The sequence below is a fragment of the Mobula birostris genome, chromosome 15 (genome assembly GCF_030028105.1).
Source record: "Mobula birostris isolate sMobBir1 chromosome 15, sMobBir1.hap1, whole genome shotgun sequence".
NCBI classification, from domain to species: Eukaryota; Metazoa; Chordata; class Chondrichthyes; order Myliobatiformes; family Myliobatidae; genus Mobula; species Mobula birostris.
Window position 1 is genome coordinate 7,766,443 of NC_092384.1, and position 17,618 is coordinate 7,784,060.

General features: G+C 42.3%; 1 protein-coding gene across 3 annotated transcripts in view; it reads left to right on the forward strand.

The window, feature by feature from the left end:
- The window catches only part of fcsk (fucose kinase), a 336,758-nt gene extending 332,025 nt beyond the window's left edge, over positions 1-4,733 (forward strand). For all 3 annotated transcript variants that reach the window (XM_072279284.1, XM_072279282.1, XM_072279283.1), the window contains exon 24: positions 3,883-4,733. In XM_072279284.1, the coding sequence (XP_072135385.1) occupies positions 3,883-3,960 (78 nt within the window). In that variant the 3' untranslated portion in view covers positions 3,961-4,733. The remainder of the gene's footprint in view (positions 1-3,882) is intronic.
- The last annotated feature ends 12,885 nt before the right edge of the window (positions 4,734-17,618 follow it).

Sequence of the window (17,618 nt, forward strand, 5' to 3'; positions counted from 1 at the left end):
GGTAGGCTAGGACTGTTCTTGCTGAGTGGTTACTTACAGAAGTTTATAAAATCATGAGAGTAGTAGATAAGGTGGATATCACAAACTTTTTCCCCAGGGTAAGGGAGTGTAAAACTAGAGGGCACAGAGTCAAGGTGAGAGGGAATAGATTTAAAGGGCACCTGAAGGACAAGTTTTCCACATAAATACATATGAAACAAGCTGTTTTTTGTGTGACTATATTTTACAAATACCTTCTATGTGCTGTTGCTCTGTGTGACTGTTGGCACTATGTGTTGCCCTTTGCCCCGGAGCGAAGCTGTCTTGTTTTGCTGTATTCATGGGTATTCATGTATGGTTAAATGACAGTTGAACTTGAACTATTAACTGAGGTATAAATCAGGTACAATTACGACATTTAAAAGCCTTTAGGGTAAGTTCTTTGATAAAAAAAGGTTTATAGGGATAGGGGTCAAACACAGACAAAGGGCACTAGCTCAGGTGGGCACCTTGATCATTAAGGACAAGTATGACTCTTAAAGTCTTTTGCGAAACTTTTTTACTCTCAGCCTTTGAGCAATGTCACCAACAAATTTCCCATGAAAAGCGTATTCATCTGGCACTTAAAAGGTAGAGATATGATTTGACTAAACTTCTCCAGATAGTAAGGGGAATCAGCAGGCCAGAAAACAAAAAAACTACTTCCACTAGTTTGGGAAAGCTCTGCTTGTGAAGACCAAAGAGCCAGAGCTTTGAGGAGTAAAAGATATGAGCTACTTGTACACAGAAAGGGTGGTAGAAATTTGGAACTCACTTCTGCAATTTGTAGTTGAATGTGGTTGCTTGTTAATGTGAAACCTGAGATCGATAGATTTGGTTATTGAAAGGTTATGGAGATTGCTGGGGGAAGGGGGATCGGGTGTTAGGTGCAGGAAGCCTCAAATACTCAACACTGTCGGCTCAAGCTATGAAGAGGGAAGCAGGGTTAATCCTTCAGAGAAGAGATTGGTGATCAGTTTTGTGTTCTCGCTGGTTCCAGGAGTAGCACTAGAAAACTGAAGTATGCAGATGTTATTCATTTGTTCAGGAAAGGTAATAGGGATAATCCTGGGTATTATAGACCAGTGAGTCTTAAATCAGTGCTGGTTAGAGACTATTGGAGAGGATTTTTAGAGACAGGATTTACAAGCGTTTGGAGAATTATAGGCTGTTTAGGGTTAGTCAGCATGCTTTCTGAGGAGCAGATCATGCCTCACGAGCCTGAAGTGACAAAACAATTGATTGAAAGTAAAACAGTGGATGTAGTGTACTGTACATGGATTTAGTAAGGCATTTGATAAGGTTCACCATGGTAGGCTCATACAGAAAGTCAGGAGGTATGGAATCAAATGAAACTTGGCTGCATGAATTCAGAATTGGCTTTTCCACAGAGGCAGAATGTGGTTGTAGTTGGAACATATTCTACCCGGGGGTCAGTGACCAGTCGTGTTCCACAGTGATCTGTTCTGGGACCCCAACTCTTAGTGATTTTTATAAATGACTTGGATAAGGAAGTGGAAGGGTGGGTTCGTAAGTTTGCAGATGATATAAAGGTTGGTGGTGTTGTGGATAGTGTAGACTGTCGTAGGTTACATTGAGATTTGATAGGATGCAGAGCTGGGCTGAGAAATGGCAAATGGAGTTTGATGCAGGAAAGTGTGGAGTGATACACTTTGGAAGGTCAAATTTGATGGAAGAGTACAGAGTTAATGGCAGGATTCTTAGCAGTGTGGAGGAACAGAGGGATTTTGGGATCCACGTCTATATATCCCTCAAAGTTGCTGTGCAAGTTGATAGGGTGGTTAAGAAGCCATTATGGTGTTTAGGCCTGCATTAGTCAGATTGTGTTCAAGAGCTGTGAGGTAATGTTACAACTCTATAAAATTCGTGGTAGACTACACCTGGAGTATTATATTCAGTTCTGGTTGCTTCATTTTAGAAATGATGTGGAAGCTCAGAGAGGGTGCAGAGAAGATTTACCAGGATTATGCTTCTATTCCATGCTGCTCCACACATTTCTAGTCTATGTCTGGATTTAGAGAGTTTGTCTTATAAGAAAACGCTGAGCTAAGGCTAGGGCTTTTCTCTTTGGAGCAAAGAAAGATGAGAGGTGACTTAATAGAGATGTATAAGATGATAAGAGGCATAGTGTAGATAGCCAGCGGCCTTTTCCTGGGGAAGAAAGGGCAAATACAAAACGGCATAATTTTCAGATGATTGGACTGAAGTATAGGGGGATGTCAGAGGTATGTTTTTTTTACGGAGAGCAGTAAGTCCACGGAACACCCTGCCAGGGGTGGTGGTAGAGGCAGATACATTAGGGGCACCTAAGAGACTCTTAGATAGGATCATGGATGGATGAAAGAAAAATGGAGGGGTATGCAGGAGGGAATATTGATCTTGTTCTATGTTCAATGTTCATTGATCTACCATCAGAGTTAGATTACACAGACCAGCCCTGATTTTATTGAGTGGTGGAACAGTGCCTAATTCAGGGATGCCCAAATTCAACACACAGTAAGTCATGGCAGAGCCTGCTGAATAACCCCAGGCTGCTGCCCACAATGAGTTGCACTCAGTCAAATTTCTTCCATGATGTCCTAATACTGCAGAGGAGGTAGGAGGGGAAGCATTGAGGATTGGATCAAGGATGTCAGAGAGAGAATATTGAAGTGGTGAAGGTTTGCTGGTAGAAAGGTGAAGGGAAGGTTCAGAGAGAGAATCAAAGCCCAATGTTTGACTCCCTCTCCAATGCCCATTGACCTCCCAACTGTTACAAAAGATCTTTTTAAAACAACTAAAACAACACTTTTAAACTTTAGACCTCCAAACCTCTATCCAGCCCTACCAATAAACTCCCCACCACCCCCAACCCGCACACCGCTACTATCCCTGTCTTCCATCTAGTTATTCTTCATCCGACGTCATTCCCTCCCGCTCCACACAACCTCTTTCATCTCCAGGGACATAATCTTCTCTCTGACCCTAGTCAAATGACTTAGATAAAGTCTGCAGTGTGAGACTCTACGGTGATACACCCATTGACCCCCCTCTCCCCCACACACCCAAATCTGTTGTGGTCACTTAGTTCTTTGTTTTGTTTGGATTTTCCCATGTCATATTTATTATCCATAGTAATGGGAAAGCTGTTGCTATGTCCTTGAAGTCCCACTCTTCAGCTAGCCAACAGAGGGTGTCAGAGCAACTGGGAATAATTCTCTCTATCCCAACAGAAACTTCTGAAGTTAGCACCTTCAGCGAGAGCAGAGAGAAAGCAGTTGCACCAGAAAGCTGCTGAGGTTACACTACCAGAACAGGATGCATTTACATAACTTACACTCCCTTTCACTAGAAACACAAGGAGTAAACTAGCTGACAAATGTAGAATGATTAGATGTTATGGGCAGAGCAATTTGATTAAGGCTAATCAACAGAATTGGATGATGGAACAGGTTTGGGGCACTGCAAGGATCAACTCTGTTCTGACAGACTCCACAGGAGCTGCCTGCAAACTGACTGTAGATAGCAAAAGAAATTGTCAATCTTTTAGAAGGTAACTTGTCCTTCAAATCCCAGCCTCACTCCCTGATTTTTTGACTTTCCATTTCCGGTGAGGTCTGCTCTGTCCTCATACTAAATTCCAACCTAAAAGTTAAAAATCTCTTTCTATGAAACAATTCATATTTTACTATCCTCTTCTGTCCCGTGTCTGATGGCAATGTATTGAAAACCATCTTGTATCATAATGTGCCAGGCTCCCTATCTTACCCAAGTTGGAATCCTAGCTGAGAATCTACAGGGAACTCACTTGTTGGGAAGATTGAAGAAAGATGCTAATGGCTATGAATTCTGTCCTCTCTGCAGGGCTTGGGGAACTTCAGCATCCACGAGGTGGAAATTGATGAGACAGGACTCACCGTGCGCATGACTGGACCAGATTGACACTCATATCCCACACCACTTACCTAAGATACCTGTTTCTACTTGACCAACCAAAACGTTCCATCATGAATTAAGGAAAACGACTTGTTTACATCACAATTCAAGGCATCTGTTATTATTAGTTTTGGTTTGTATAGTTAATTCTTATGAGATGACAAATAAATCAGAACTTTGCTATAGCTGCCTCACACATCAAAAGAAGTTAACCTGAAGTAAATACTTTTTCTACAGTTCAGGCAGTGATAGAATGAAGCAAATGAAGTGTGAGTGGCTTGCAATTTGATTCATAGTTCAGGGTTAAGTTAAGAAGGATCTTTCTGCTTTGTACAAAAAGAGCAAGAACGACAATGGAGTAGAAGGATTAAACATTTTTACTGAGTCATGTTAGCCACGGTACACGCTGGGCAACTTATAATTAGGGAGCGATGAACCGTGTCCACCGAGGTGAAAATGTGTGCCTTCGAAAGCCTGCGCAACAAGAGAGAGAGCACTCCATACGTAGAAGGAATACATGCGTAGGCTATTTTGTAAATGGGGAGAAAATTCGGAAATCAGAAGTGCAAAGGAACCTGGACCCCTCGTACGGGATTCCCTAAAGGTTAACTTGCTGGTTGAATCACTGATAAGAAAGGGTAATTGGTGGAAACATACAGAATTCGCCACCACCAACATTTGAGTTGGGGTTCACTTTAAGAGGTGGGTCAGGGATAATTTTGTAATTACATAAAGTACTTTTACCTCACTTTGTGATGGACTTCAATAAATGAGTTGTTACAGCTTTTTCTTAAACATATAATGTCTCACATCATTTTATTTGTGTAAGTTTACAAAGCAAATACAACAGTTAAGAGGTGCAGACAGGAGATTGTGTGGAGATCACAGACTCCCGGATGGTATGTTGCCCCCCTCCCTTCCCAGGTGCCAGGGTCAAGGGCATCTCAGATCGGGTCCACAGCATTCTAAAGGGGCTGGATGAGCAGCCAGAAGAGCTATGGGTAACTCCAGGTAATTTCTAAGGTAAGGATATGTTCAGCACAGCTTTGTAGGCCGAAGGGCCTGTATTGTGCTGTAGGTTTTTTATGTTTCTAGGTCATGGTACATATTGTACCAGTGACATAGGTAGGCAAAGGGATGGGATCCTGAAGACAGAACATAGGGAGCCACGTGGAAGGATATAAAGCAGGACCTCAAGGGTATTAATCTCTGATTTCTACCTATGCCACGCGCTAGTGAAGGTAAGAGTAGGTTGATTTGGCAGATGAATGTGTGGCTGAGGAATTGATGGAGGAGGCAGAGTTTTAAATATCTGGATCATTGAGATCTCTTCTGGGGAACTTATGACCTGTACAAAAAGGTCAGGTTACACCTGAACTTGAGGGGTACGAGTATCCTTGTGGGCAGGTTTGCTAGAACTGTTGTGGTGGGTTTAAACCAACAGAACAACCAGAGTAATAGGGCTGACGGGACAATAGGTGCAGTGTATAGTGAGACTGTGAAGAAGGATAGGCAGATGATGGGGCAAAATTTCAGTCAGTGGGATGAGTTGAAGTTTGTCTTTAAACTAAATAGTAGGTTCAACGGTTTGGAAAAGTGATGATAAAATAAAAGGGAAGAAAAGTGCAGAACAGATTACAAAAGTTTCCGGAATAAATAAAGACAAAAAGTTTTGAAAGGGATAAAAATTTAACTTACATCCACTGTGAAGAAGTGTTTTGAGAGGTTGGTGGCAAACATGCAGTCTCTGGTGAATAAAATCGATGATCTCAGAGCTAGGGTGCTGAACCAGGGAAACATTAGGACCACGTGTGTCCTTTGTTTCATGGAATCCTAGTTAACCCCTTCCATACCAGATGCAGTGATTCAGATCGACGTGTTTACTATGCACCGTCAGGATAGATCTAGAGTGTCTCTCAAAAGCAGAGGTGGAAGAGTATGCCTCATGATCAGCTCCTCTTGGTGCACAAATATATCAGTGCTGTCCCAATTCTGCTCAGCAGACCTGAAATATCTAGCAGTTAAGTGCTGTTCTTTTTACCTACCTATATAGCAGGATATTTCCAGGATCATTTTGATAGCAGTATACATTCCACCTCAGGCCAACACCAATCAGGTTTCAGATGATCTGAGCAATGGGATCGACATGCAGAAATCAGTGCACCCTAATGCCTTCACCATCATCTTGGGGGATTTTAACTAGGCCAATCTGAAAAAAAAAAATCACTAATCAGAATCAGAATCAGGTTTATTATCACCAGCATGTGACGTGAAATTTGTTAACTTAGCAACAGCAGTTCAATGCAATACATAATATAGAAGAGAAAAAAATAAATAAAATAAAACATTATAATAAATAAACAAGTAAATCAATTATGTTTATTGAATACATTTTATAAAATGTGCAAAAACAGAAATATTGTATATTAAAAAAAACTGAGGTAGATTCAAAATCCATTTAGGAATCGGATGGCAGAGGGGAAGAAGCTGTTCCTGAATCATTGAGTGTGTGCCTTCTCCTACCTGATGGTAACAGTGAGAAAAGGGCATGCCCTGGGTGCTGGAGGTTCTTAATAATAGATGCTGCCTTTCTGAGACACGGCTCCCTGAAGGTGAACTGGGTACTTTGTAGGCTAGTGCCCAAGATGGAGCTCACTAGATTTACAACCTTCTGCAGCTTCTTTTGGTCCTGTGCAGTGGCCCCTCCGTACCAGACGGTGATGTAGCCTGTCAGAATGTTCTCCACGGTACAACTATAGAAGTTTTTAAGTGTATTTGTTGACTTGCAAATTCTCTTCAAACTTCTAATAAAGTATAGCTGCTGTCTTGCCTTCTTTATAACTGTATTGATATGTTGGGACCAGATTAGATCCTCAGAGATCTTGACACCCAGGAACTTGAAACTGCTCACTCTCTCCACTTCTGATCCCTCTACGAGGATTGGTATGTGTTCCTTCGTCTTACCCTTCCTGAAGTCCACAGTCAGCTCTTTCATCGTACGGATGTTGAGTGCCAGGTTGTTGCTGCGGCACCACTCCACTAGTTGGTATGTCTCACCCTCGTACGCCCTCTCGTCACCACCTGAGATTCTACCAACAATGGTTGTATCATCAGCAAATTTATAGATGGTGTTTAAGCTATGCCTAGTCACACAGTCATGTGTATATAGATTGTAGAGCAGTGGGCTAAGCATACACCCCTGAGGTGCGCCAGTATTGATGGTCAGCGAGGAGGATATGTTATCACCAATTTGCACAGATTGTGGTTTTCCAGTTAGGAAGTCGAGGATCCATTTGCAGAGGGAGGTACAGAGGCCCAGGTTCCGCAACTTCTCAATCAGGATTGTGCAAATGATGGTATTAAATGCTGAGCTATAGTCAATGAACAGCATCCTGACGTAGGTGTTTGTGTTATCTAGGTGGTCTAAAGCCGTGTGGAGAGCCTTTGAGACTGCATCTGCCGTTGGCCTATTGTTGCGATAGGCAAACTGCAGTGGGTCCAGGTCCTTGCTGAGGCAGGAGTTCAGTCTAGTCATAACCAACCTCTCAAAGCATTTCATCACTGTCGATGTGAGTGCTACTGAGGGATAGTCATTAAGGCAGCTCACATTATTCTTAGGTACAGGTATAATCATTGCCTTTTTGAAGCAAGTGGGAATTCCCGCCCATAGCAGTGAAAGGTTGAAAATGTCCTTGAATACTCCTGCTAGTTGGTTGGCACAGGTTTTCAGAGCCTTACCAGGCACTCCATTGGGACCTTCCATCTTGCAAGGGTTCATTCTCTTTAAAGACAGCCTAACATCGGACTCTGAGACAGAGATCACAGAGTCATCAGGTGCAGTAGGGATCTTCACAGCTGTAGTCTTGTTCTCCCTTTCAAAGCGTGCGTAGAAGGCGTTGAGTTCATCTGATAGTGAATCATCGCTGCTATTCATGCTATTGGGTTTCGTTTGTGGGAAGTAATATCTTGCAGACCCTGCCAGAGTTGCCGTGCATCTGATGTCGCCTCCAACCTAGTTCAAAATTGTCTCTTTGCTCTTGAAATAGCCCTCTGCAAATGATACCTTGGTACAGGCCTGGGTCACCAAACTTGAATGCCACAGATCTAGTCTTCAGCAGACGACATACCTCCTGGTTCATCCATGGTTTTTGGTTTGGGAATGTACAATAAGTCTTTGTAGGGACACACTCATCCACACACGTTTTAATGAAGTCAGTAACAACTGCAGCATACTCATCCAGGTTCAAAGATGAATCCCTGAATACAGTCCAGTCCGCTAATTCAAAGCAGTCCTGTAGGCGCTCCTGTGCTTCCCTTGTCCATACCTTCTTGGTCCTCACTGCTGGTGCTGCAGTCTTCAGTCTCTGCCTATACTCAGAGAGAAGAAGTACAGCTAGGGGATCAGACTTCCAGAAGTGAGAGCGTGAAATAGCACGGTAGACGTTCTTGATGGTGATGTAGCAATGGTCCAGTGTGTTGTTTCCTCCGGTATTGCAAGTGATCTATTGATAGTAATTGCTTAGTGATTTTTTTTCAGACTGGCCTAGTTAAAATCTCCCAAAACACTGGTGAAGGCGTTAGGGTGCGCTGTTTCGTGCATATTGATCCCATTACTCAGATCATGTAAAGCCTGCTTGACATTGGCCTGAGGTGGAATGTAAACTGCTACCAGAATGACCCCAGAGAACCCCCATGGTAGGTAAAAAGGACAGCACTTTACTGCTAGATATTCCAGGTCTGGTGAGCAGAATTGGGACAGCACTGATATATTTATGCACCAAGAAGAGTTGATCATGAGGCATACTCCTCCACCTCTGCTTTTGAGAGACTCTATAGATCTACCCTGACGGTGTATAGTAAACCCGTCAATCTGAATCGCTGCATCCGGTACGGAATGGGTTAACCAGGATTCCGTGAAACAAAGGACGCACGCGGTCCTAATGTCCCTCTGATACAGCACCCTGGCTCTGAGATCATCGATTTTATTCACCAGAGACTGCACGTTCGCCAACAAGATCGTTGGTATAGGGAGTTTAAAACCCTGTTTCCTTAAACGCACTTGGAATCCTGATCTACACCCACGCTTCCTCCGTGGTGTCCTCCATGGGCTCTTCCAAGCACAATTGATGTTGTTTCCTTCAGTTTTAAGCAGTGCTAGTTCGTTTAAACTCATTAAGACATCTTTGTTGACTGTACTCTCCTTGGAAGCAGTTGTGCTTTTTAGCTGTATCAGCTGAAATGGGGATATTTAATCATATCCATTCAGAGTACTGCTGCTCCTCGAGTCGTGCCTAGGTGCGCCTAAACAATTACCATCGACAGATCACTTGCAATACCAGAGGAAACAACACACTGGTCCATTGCTACACCATCAAAAATGCCTACCACGCCCTCACTTCAGGAAGTCTGATCACCTGGTTGTACTTCTACTCCCTGAGTACAGGCAGAGACTGAAGACTGCAGTATCAGCAGTGAGGATCAAGAAGATATGAACAAGGGAAGCACAGGAGCGCCTACAGGACTGCTTTGAATTGGTTGACTGGACTGTATTCAGGGATTCATCTTTGAACCTGGATGAGTCTGCTGCAGTTGTTACCAACTTCATTAAAACGTGTGTGGATGTGTGTGTACCTATAAAGACTTACCGTACATTCCCAAACCAAAAGCTGTAGATGAACTGGGAGGTATGTTGTCTGCTGAAGACTAGATCTGTGGCGTTCAAGTTTGGTGACCCAGGCCTGTACTGGAAAACCAGGTATGATTTGTGGAGGGCTATTTCAAGAGTGAAGAGACAATTTCAAACAATGTTGGAAGCGACATCGGATGCACGGCAACTCTGGCAGGGACTGCAAGACATTACTTCCTACAAAGCGAAACCCAATAGCGTGAATGGCAGCGATGCTTCACTACCAGATGAACTCAACGACTCTTCTGCCCGCTTTGAAAGAGAGAATACAACTACAGCTGTGAAGATCCCTGCTGCGCCTGATGACCCTGTGATCTCTGTCTCAGAGGCCGATGTTAGACTGTCTTCAAATAGAGTGAACCCTCACAAGGCAGAAGGTCTCAATGGAGTACCTGGTAAGGCTCTGAAATCCTGTGCCAAACAACTTGCGGGAGTATTCAAGGACATCTTCAACTTCTCACTGCTATGGGCAGAAGTTCCCACTTGCTTCAAAAAGTCAACAATTATACCAGTGCCTAAGAAGAATAATGTGAGCTGCCTTAATGACTTGGCACAGAAGCACTCATATCTACAGTGATGAAATGCTTTGAGAGGTTGGTCATGACTAGACTGAATGCCTGCCTCAGCAAGGACCTGGACCCATTGCAATTTGCCTATCACCACAATAGGTCAACAGCAGATACAATCTCAATAGCTCTTCACACGGCTTTAGGCCACCCAGACAACCGAAACACCGATGTCAGGATGCTGTTCATCGACTATAAATCAGCATTTAATACCATCATTCCCACAATCCTGATTGAGAAGTTACAGAACCTGGGCCTCTGTACCTCCCTCTGCAATTGATTCCTCACCTTTTTTTTGTAATTTATTTTATATTGAATTTCATCATCAAACAAACATCTCTATAAGATGTATTTCAGATACTGTACATATATAATCATATTTGTCCCAAATCTCCACATAACATTTATCTGAGGTATACACTTATAGAAAGGAGAGGAAAGAAAGAACAATCGAAAGAAGAAAACTATGTACAGAGTAGGGAGTGATTTTTTTTTTACAACATATTAATTGACTTGTGAGAATAAAATCAGGCCTATGAGGTGTTATGTAGTTCAGGGGCCCAACCTTTTTTGCACAGCCGACCGGCTGACTTGGGGGGGGGGGTGTTCAAGTAGGGTTAAACTCATCTCAACATGTCTTTTACAGTTAGGGTTGCCAACTTTCTCACTCCCAAATAAGGGGCAAAAGTAGCAGTCAAATCCTGGGACACTTTACCCCAATGAAGACTACCATAACCATGAAGCCCTGCGCGGGCACCTGTGTGCACATGCGTGACGTCATGTGATTTGCGCATGCGCGTACGTGCCAATCCCCCCCCCCCCCACAAATTGGTTTTGTCTTCATCTTCCGGACTATACTGTACATACATTATTTCTATATATTTAGGCTGTGTATTTATCATATAATTCCTGCTTTTACTATATGTTAGTGTTACTTATTTTCAGCTTTATGTGTTATTTGGTATGATTTGCTAGGTTATTTTTTGGGTCTGGGAATGCTCAAAAATTTTTCGCATATAAATTAATGGTAATTGCTTCTTCGCTTCACGCCAGTTAGGCACGAAAGGTTTCATAAGAACGCTCTACCTTAGTGGGGGGAAATACGGGACAAGCCAATTTAGCCCAATATACAGGATGTTCTGGCAAATACGGGACAGTTGGCAACCCTATGTTCAAGTTCAACAGTGCATGACAGGGAATGAGGAAAGGTGCAGCTGACTCGCATCATTTCCTTGCAGCCTGGTAGCACATGCTTTGCGGCCTGGTACCGGTCCGCGGCCCGGTGTTTGGGGATCACTGATGTAGTTAAACCATTTTTTCCAGTATGAATAAAATTGTTCCAACTTATGATTAACAGATCTCCATTTTGTAAATGTCCATTGTAATTTCCATTCATACATTTAAAGTTGGGCTCTCCTGTGATAACCATTTCCTGGTAAGGGTCTTTTTACCAACCACCAGCAGTACATTCATTAAATATTTATCTCTTTTCAACCATTCTTGAGGTATATACCCAAAATATATGGTCTTACTCTCTAAGGGTATTTCACATTTAAAGATGTCTTGTAGGGCATTATGTATCCCACTCCAATAGTCTTTGATAACGGGGCATTCCCAGAAAATATGATAATGGTTTGCACTTTGATTTCCACAATTTCTCCAGCAAACAGGGGAGTTACTATCATGGGATTTTCTGAGAGGGTGTAATAAAATACTTTATCAAGTTTTTCCACCCGACCTCCCTCCATTTCTGTGAACTGGTACACTTCCATTGATAACCTCCATATTATTGTCCAGTCTTCCTCAGATATTATTATCCCTCCTTCCTTCTCCCATTTTGTTCTAATGTATGAAGTTGAATGTGTTTTAAGATTTGACAAACCCTTATACACTCTTGAAATGATTTTATTACCGTTGTCTGAATTATATGCTTTTCTAATTAGCTCTATCAGACATACTTGCCTTGGTTATATTTTTAACCATCCTATTAACATACTGTCACATCTGTAGATACCAACAAAAGTCTTTTTTTTCTAATAAGTGTTTCTCTTTAAGCATTTCAAAACTGAACAGTGTTCCTTCTTTCATTATATTGCAAATAGCTGTTATTCCTTTAGCTGTCCAGTCCTTAAATCTAGCATCCAGGTTATTTAGCGTAAAATCCGAGTCATATGCACACCACTTAAGAGTTGCAATATCTCTCTCTAGTTTATATTCTTTTATTATAGTTTTCCATATTTTCAGAGTCCATTTCACCCACAGGTTGTCAATATTATTTATGTAACTCTGTAGGTTGTTATCAGCCAAAATTGCCTGTATGGGGATGGAAAGTATCCTCTCCTCAATGTTTTTCCATTGAACGTCATATGGTGGGTTGCACCAGCATATCACAGCTCTCAACTGTGCTGCAAAATAATAATCTCTAAGAGAAGGTGGGCCCCATCCCCCCTTTTCCTTGGCTAAGTGCAAAGTTTTGAGATGAACCCTAGGCCTTTTACCTTGCCATATATATCTTGATAGCATCTTGTTCCATTCGTTGAATTGGTTTTGGTTAATCTCTATTGGTAGGGTCTGAAAGAGATATAGCAGTCTGGACAGTATATTCATTTTAATAGATTCAATCCTTGAACTGAGACTAAGAAAAGGAATTAGGTTACATCTTGTTATATCTTCCTTAATTTTTTTATAAATAGGCTGATAATTGCATTCTGATAATTTTGCCAAATCTTTTGGCATAATGATGCCCAAATATTTGACGGACTCTGTTTGCCATGCCCAAGGATATCTACTTTCAATTTCTCTTGGTGGGCTATAGTTATACAAAAGTAGTTGGGTTTTATCTATCAACGCACATAAAAGTTGCTTGAAATTCCAGCATCTGCAGATTTCTTCGTGTTTGGGTTTTATCTATGTTGATCTTGTATCCTGATAATTGGCCATATTGTTCAAAGGATTGCATCAATTTAGGTAAAGAGTATGTTGGTTGCCCTAGATAGATCAAAATGTCATCCGCGTTACAGGCCAATTTATATTCTGTCCCTTTAATAGTAAATCCCCTGATATCTTCATTTTGTCTGATGTGTTGAGCTAATGGTTCCAGATATAATGCGAAGGGTAGCGGTGACCATGCACAATCCTGTCTCGTGCCCCTTTCTAGGGTAAAACTATTTGATAAATATCCATTGATTTTAATCCTAGCAGTAGGACTGTCGTATAGTGCCTGTATAGTTTTAATAATTGTGTCATGTAGACCAAATCTATGTAAAACTCTATAAAGAAAATCCTAATTAACCAAATCAAATGCGTTTTCAGTGTCCACGCTCATCACTATTGCTTCAATTTCATTTTTTTATATGATCCATAACGTGGTGTCCTTCATATATTGTTTTGTGTTTGGCGTTTTTGTATGAAACCTGTCTGATCATTATGTATTAATGTGGGTAGAAACTCTTCTAATCGTTTGGCCATGGTGTAGGTAAATATTCTATAATCCACATTAAGAACAGATATTGGTCTAAATGACCCACATTCCATTTTATCCTTGCCTTCTTTCGGTATAGCTGAGATTATCGCCTCCTTCCAGCTGGGTGGCATTTGCACCTTTCTCACAGCCCAGTTCACTTCTAAACTCTTTATACCACTCTGCCATATATCCATCTGATCCTGGTGATTTGCTTAATTTAAGCCTACTAATTGCAGTTTTTAGTTCAGCTTCAGTTATGTCAGCTGTCATCGTTCTATTTTGTTCTTTGCTTAAAGTGGGTAACTAAAGAATTCAGGAAAGTGTCAATTTGGGTTAAGTTTCCCCCTGGAACTTTGGAATATAGAGTTTTGTAAAACATTTCAAAAGCTTCATGAATTTCACTTAGCTTATTTTTTTTTAAATCACTTTTGTTCTTGGATCCCTAATTCTATGAATTGTGTTTTAGAAACATAGAATCATAGAAAATAGGTGCAGGAGTAGGCCATTCGGCCCTTCGAGCCTGCACCGCCATTTATTATGATCATGGCTGATCATCCAACTCAGAACCCCGCCCCAGCCTTCCCTCCATACCCCCTGACCCCCGTAGCCACAAGGGCCATATCTAACTCCCTCTCAAATATAGCCAATGAACTGGCCTCAACTGTTTCCTGTGGCAGAGAATTCCACAGATTCACCACTCTCTGTGTGAAGAAGTTTTTCCTAATCTCGGTCCTAAAAGGCTTCCCCTCTATCCTCAAACTGTGACCCCTCATTCTGGACTTCCCCAACATCGGGAACAATCTTCCTGCATCTAGCCTGTCCAATCCCTTTAGGATCTTATACGTTTCAATCAGATCCCCCCTCAATCTTCTAAATTCCAACGAGTACAAGCCCAGTTCATCCAGTCTTTCTTCATATGAAAGTCCTGCCATCCCAGGAATCAATCTGGTGAACCTTCTTTGTACTCCCTCTATGGCAAGGATGTCTTTCCTCAGATTAGGGGACCAAATCTGCACACAATACTCCAGGTGTGGTCTCACCAAGGCCTTGTACAACTGCAGTAGTACCTCCCTGCTCCTGTACTCGAATCCTCTCGCTATAAATGCCAGCATACCATTCGCCTTTTTCACCGCCTGCTGTACCTGCATGCCCACTTTCAATGACTGGTGTATAATGACACCCAGGTCTCGTTGCACCTCCCCTTTTCCTAATCGGCCACCATTCAGATAATAATCTGTTTTCCTATTTTTGCCACCAAAGTGGATAACTTCACATTTATCCACATTAAATTGCATCTGCCATGAATTTGCCCACTCACCCAACCTATCCAAGTCACCCTGCATCCTCTTAGCATCCTCCTCACAGCTAACACTGCCACCCAGCTTCGTGTCATCCGCAAACTTGGAGATGCTGCATTTAATTCCCTCATCCAAGTCATTAATATATATTGTAAACAACTGGGGTTCCAGCACTGAGCCTTGCGGTACCCCACTAGTCACCGCCTGCCATTCTGAAAAGGTCCCGTTTATTCCCACTCTTTGCTTCCTGTCTGCTAACCAACTCTCCACCCACACCAATACCTCACCCCCAATACCGTGTGCTTTAAGTTTGCACACTAATCTCCTGTGTGGGACCTTGTCAAAAGCCTTCTGAAAATCCAAATATACCACATCCACTGGTTCTCCCCTATCCACTCTACTAGTTACTTCCTCAAAAAATTCTATGAGATTCGTCAGACATGATTTTCCTTTCACAAACCCATGCTGACTTTGTCCAATCATTTCACCGCTTTCCAAATGTGCTGTTATCACATCCTTGATAACTGACTCCAGCAGTTTCCCCACCACCGACGTTAGGCTAACCGATCTATAATTCCCCGGTTTCTCTCTCCCTCCTTTTTTAAGAAGTGGAGTTACATTAGCCACCCTCCAATCCTCAGGAACTAGTCCAGAATCTAACGAGTTTTGAAAAATTATCACTAATGCATCCACTATTTCTTGGGCTACTTCCTTAAGCACTCTGGGATGCAGACCATCTGGCCCTGGGGATTTATCTGCCTTCAATCCCTTCAATTTACCTAACACCACTTCCCTACTAACATGTATTTCGCTCAGTTCCTCCATCTCACTGGACCCTCTGTCCCCTACTATTTCTGTAAGATTATTTATGTCCTCCTTAGTGAAGACAGAACCAAAGTAATTATTCAATTGGTCTGCCATGTCCTTGCTCCCCATAATCAATTCACCTGTTTCTGTCTGCAGGGGACCTACATTTGTCTTTACCAGTCTTTTCCTTTTTACATATCTATAAAAGCTTTTACAGTCCGTTTTTATGCTCCCTGCCAGTTTTCTCTCATAATCTTTTTTCCCCTTCCTAATTAAGCCCTTTGTCCTCCTCTGCTGAACTCTGAATTTCTCCCAGTCCTCAGGTGAGCCACTTTCTCTGGCTAATTTATATGCTTCTTCTTTGGAATTGATACTATCCCTAATTTCTCTTGTCAGCCACGGGTGCACTACCTTCCTTGATTTATTCTTTTGCCAAACTGGGATGAACAATTGTTGTAGTTCATCCATGCAACCTTTAAATGCTTGCCATTGCATATCCACCGTCAATCCTTTGTGTCATTTGCCAGTCTATCTTAGCTAATTCACGTCTCATACCTTCAAAGTTACCCCTCTTTAAGTTCAGAACCTTTGTTTCTGAATTAACTATGTCACTCTCCATCTTAATGAAGAATTCCACCATATTATGTTCACTCTTACCCAAGGAGCCTCTCACGACAAGATTGCTAATTAACCCTTCCTCATTGCTCAAAACCCAGTCCAGAATAGCCTGCTCTCTAGTTGGTTCCTCGACATGTTGGTTCAAAAAACCATCCCGCATACATTCCAAGAAATCCTCTTCCTCAGCACCTTTACCAATTTGGTTCACCCAATCTACATGTAGATTGAAGTCACCCATTATAACTGCTGTTCCTTTATTGCACACATTTTCTGCTATCTTTTTTTTTCAGTTTCCACACCAGTATTTTCATAGATTTAGATCCACTTTCATAGTGTCTCTGTTTCAGAAACATTAATTTTTTTCTAATTTCTTGTGTAGCCAAACTATTAATTTCATTCCTAATTTTTTTTGATTTCCTCTAGTGTATCCTGTGCCAAACTCAATTTGTGTGTTTTTTCTAGTTCCTTCAGCTTATTTTGTAATTCGTCTAATGTTTTATTCCTTTTTTTTCTTATATGAAGATATCGCTACAATTTTCCCTCTTAAGACAGCCTTCAGAGTATCCCATAGAATGGGAGGTGAAACCTCTCCATTATCATTGAATTCTAAGTAAAGACCACTTTCTTTTTTAATTTGTTCCTTAAAATAGGGATCATTGAGTAGACTTGCATTTAGTTTCCAAATAGTATTCTTTGGTTGTGTCATAAGGCAGTGACTGGGAATGGACCCAAGTGCAAGACACAGACACTGAAGTACTAGGGACAGGACTAGGATACAGGCTGAGGGCAAGGACATGGACACGAAAACCGGGAACCTGGAACAGGACTGGACAAGAGAGCTAGGAGCCCAGGCTTGCCTCTGGCTCAGACCCCAGAACTAGGCAAGGATGAGGCCTGGCAGGCAGGCAGGCAGGCAGGACGAGGCTGGAGTCTTCAGGCTTGAGGCTAGAGGTGAGGCTTGGCAGGAGGCTGAAGTCTTCAGGCTTGAGGCTAGAGGCTAGAGACGAGGCTTGGCAGGAGGCAGGAGGCTTGGCAGAACCAACCGCAGGTAACGGCAATACGGCCTGGCTTACCCGACGGAGGCAAAAGATAGGAAGGGACAGAACCAACCGCAGGTAACGGCAAGACAGTCTGGCTTACCTGGGCGGAGGCAAGGGACAGGAAGGGAGCTAGGTGCAGGGTGGCTCCAGGACAAGACTGCAGGTGAGACGAGGCGAGAGTTACCA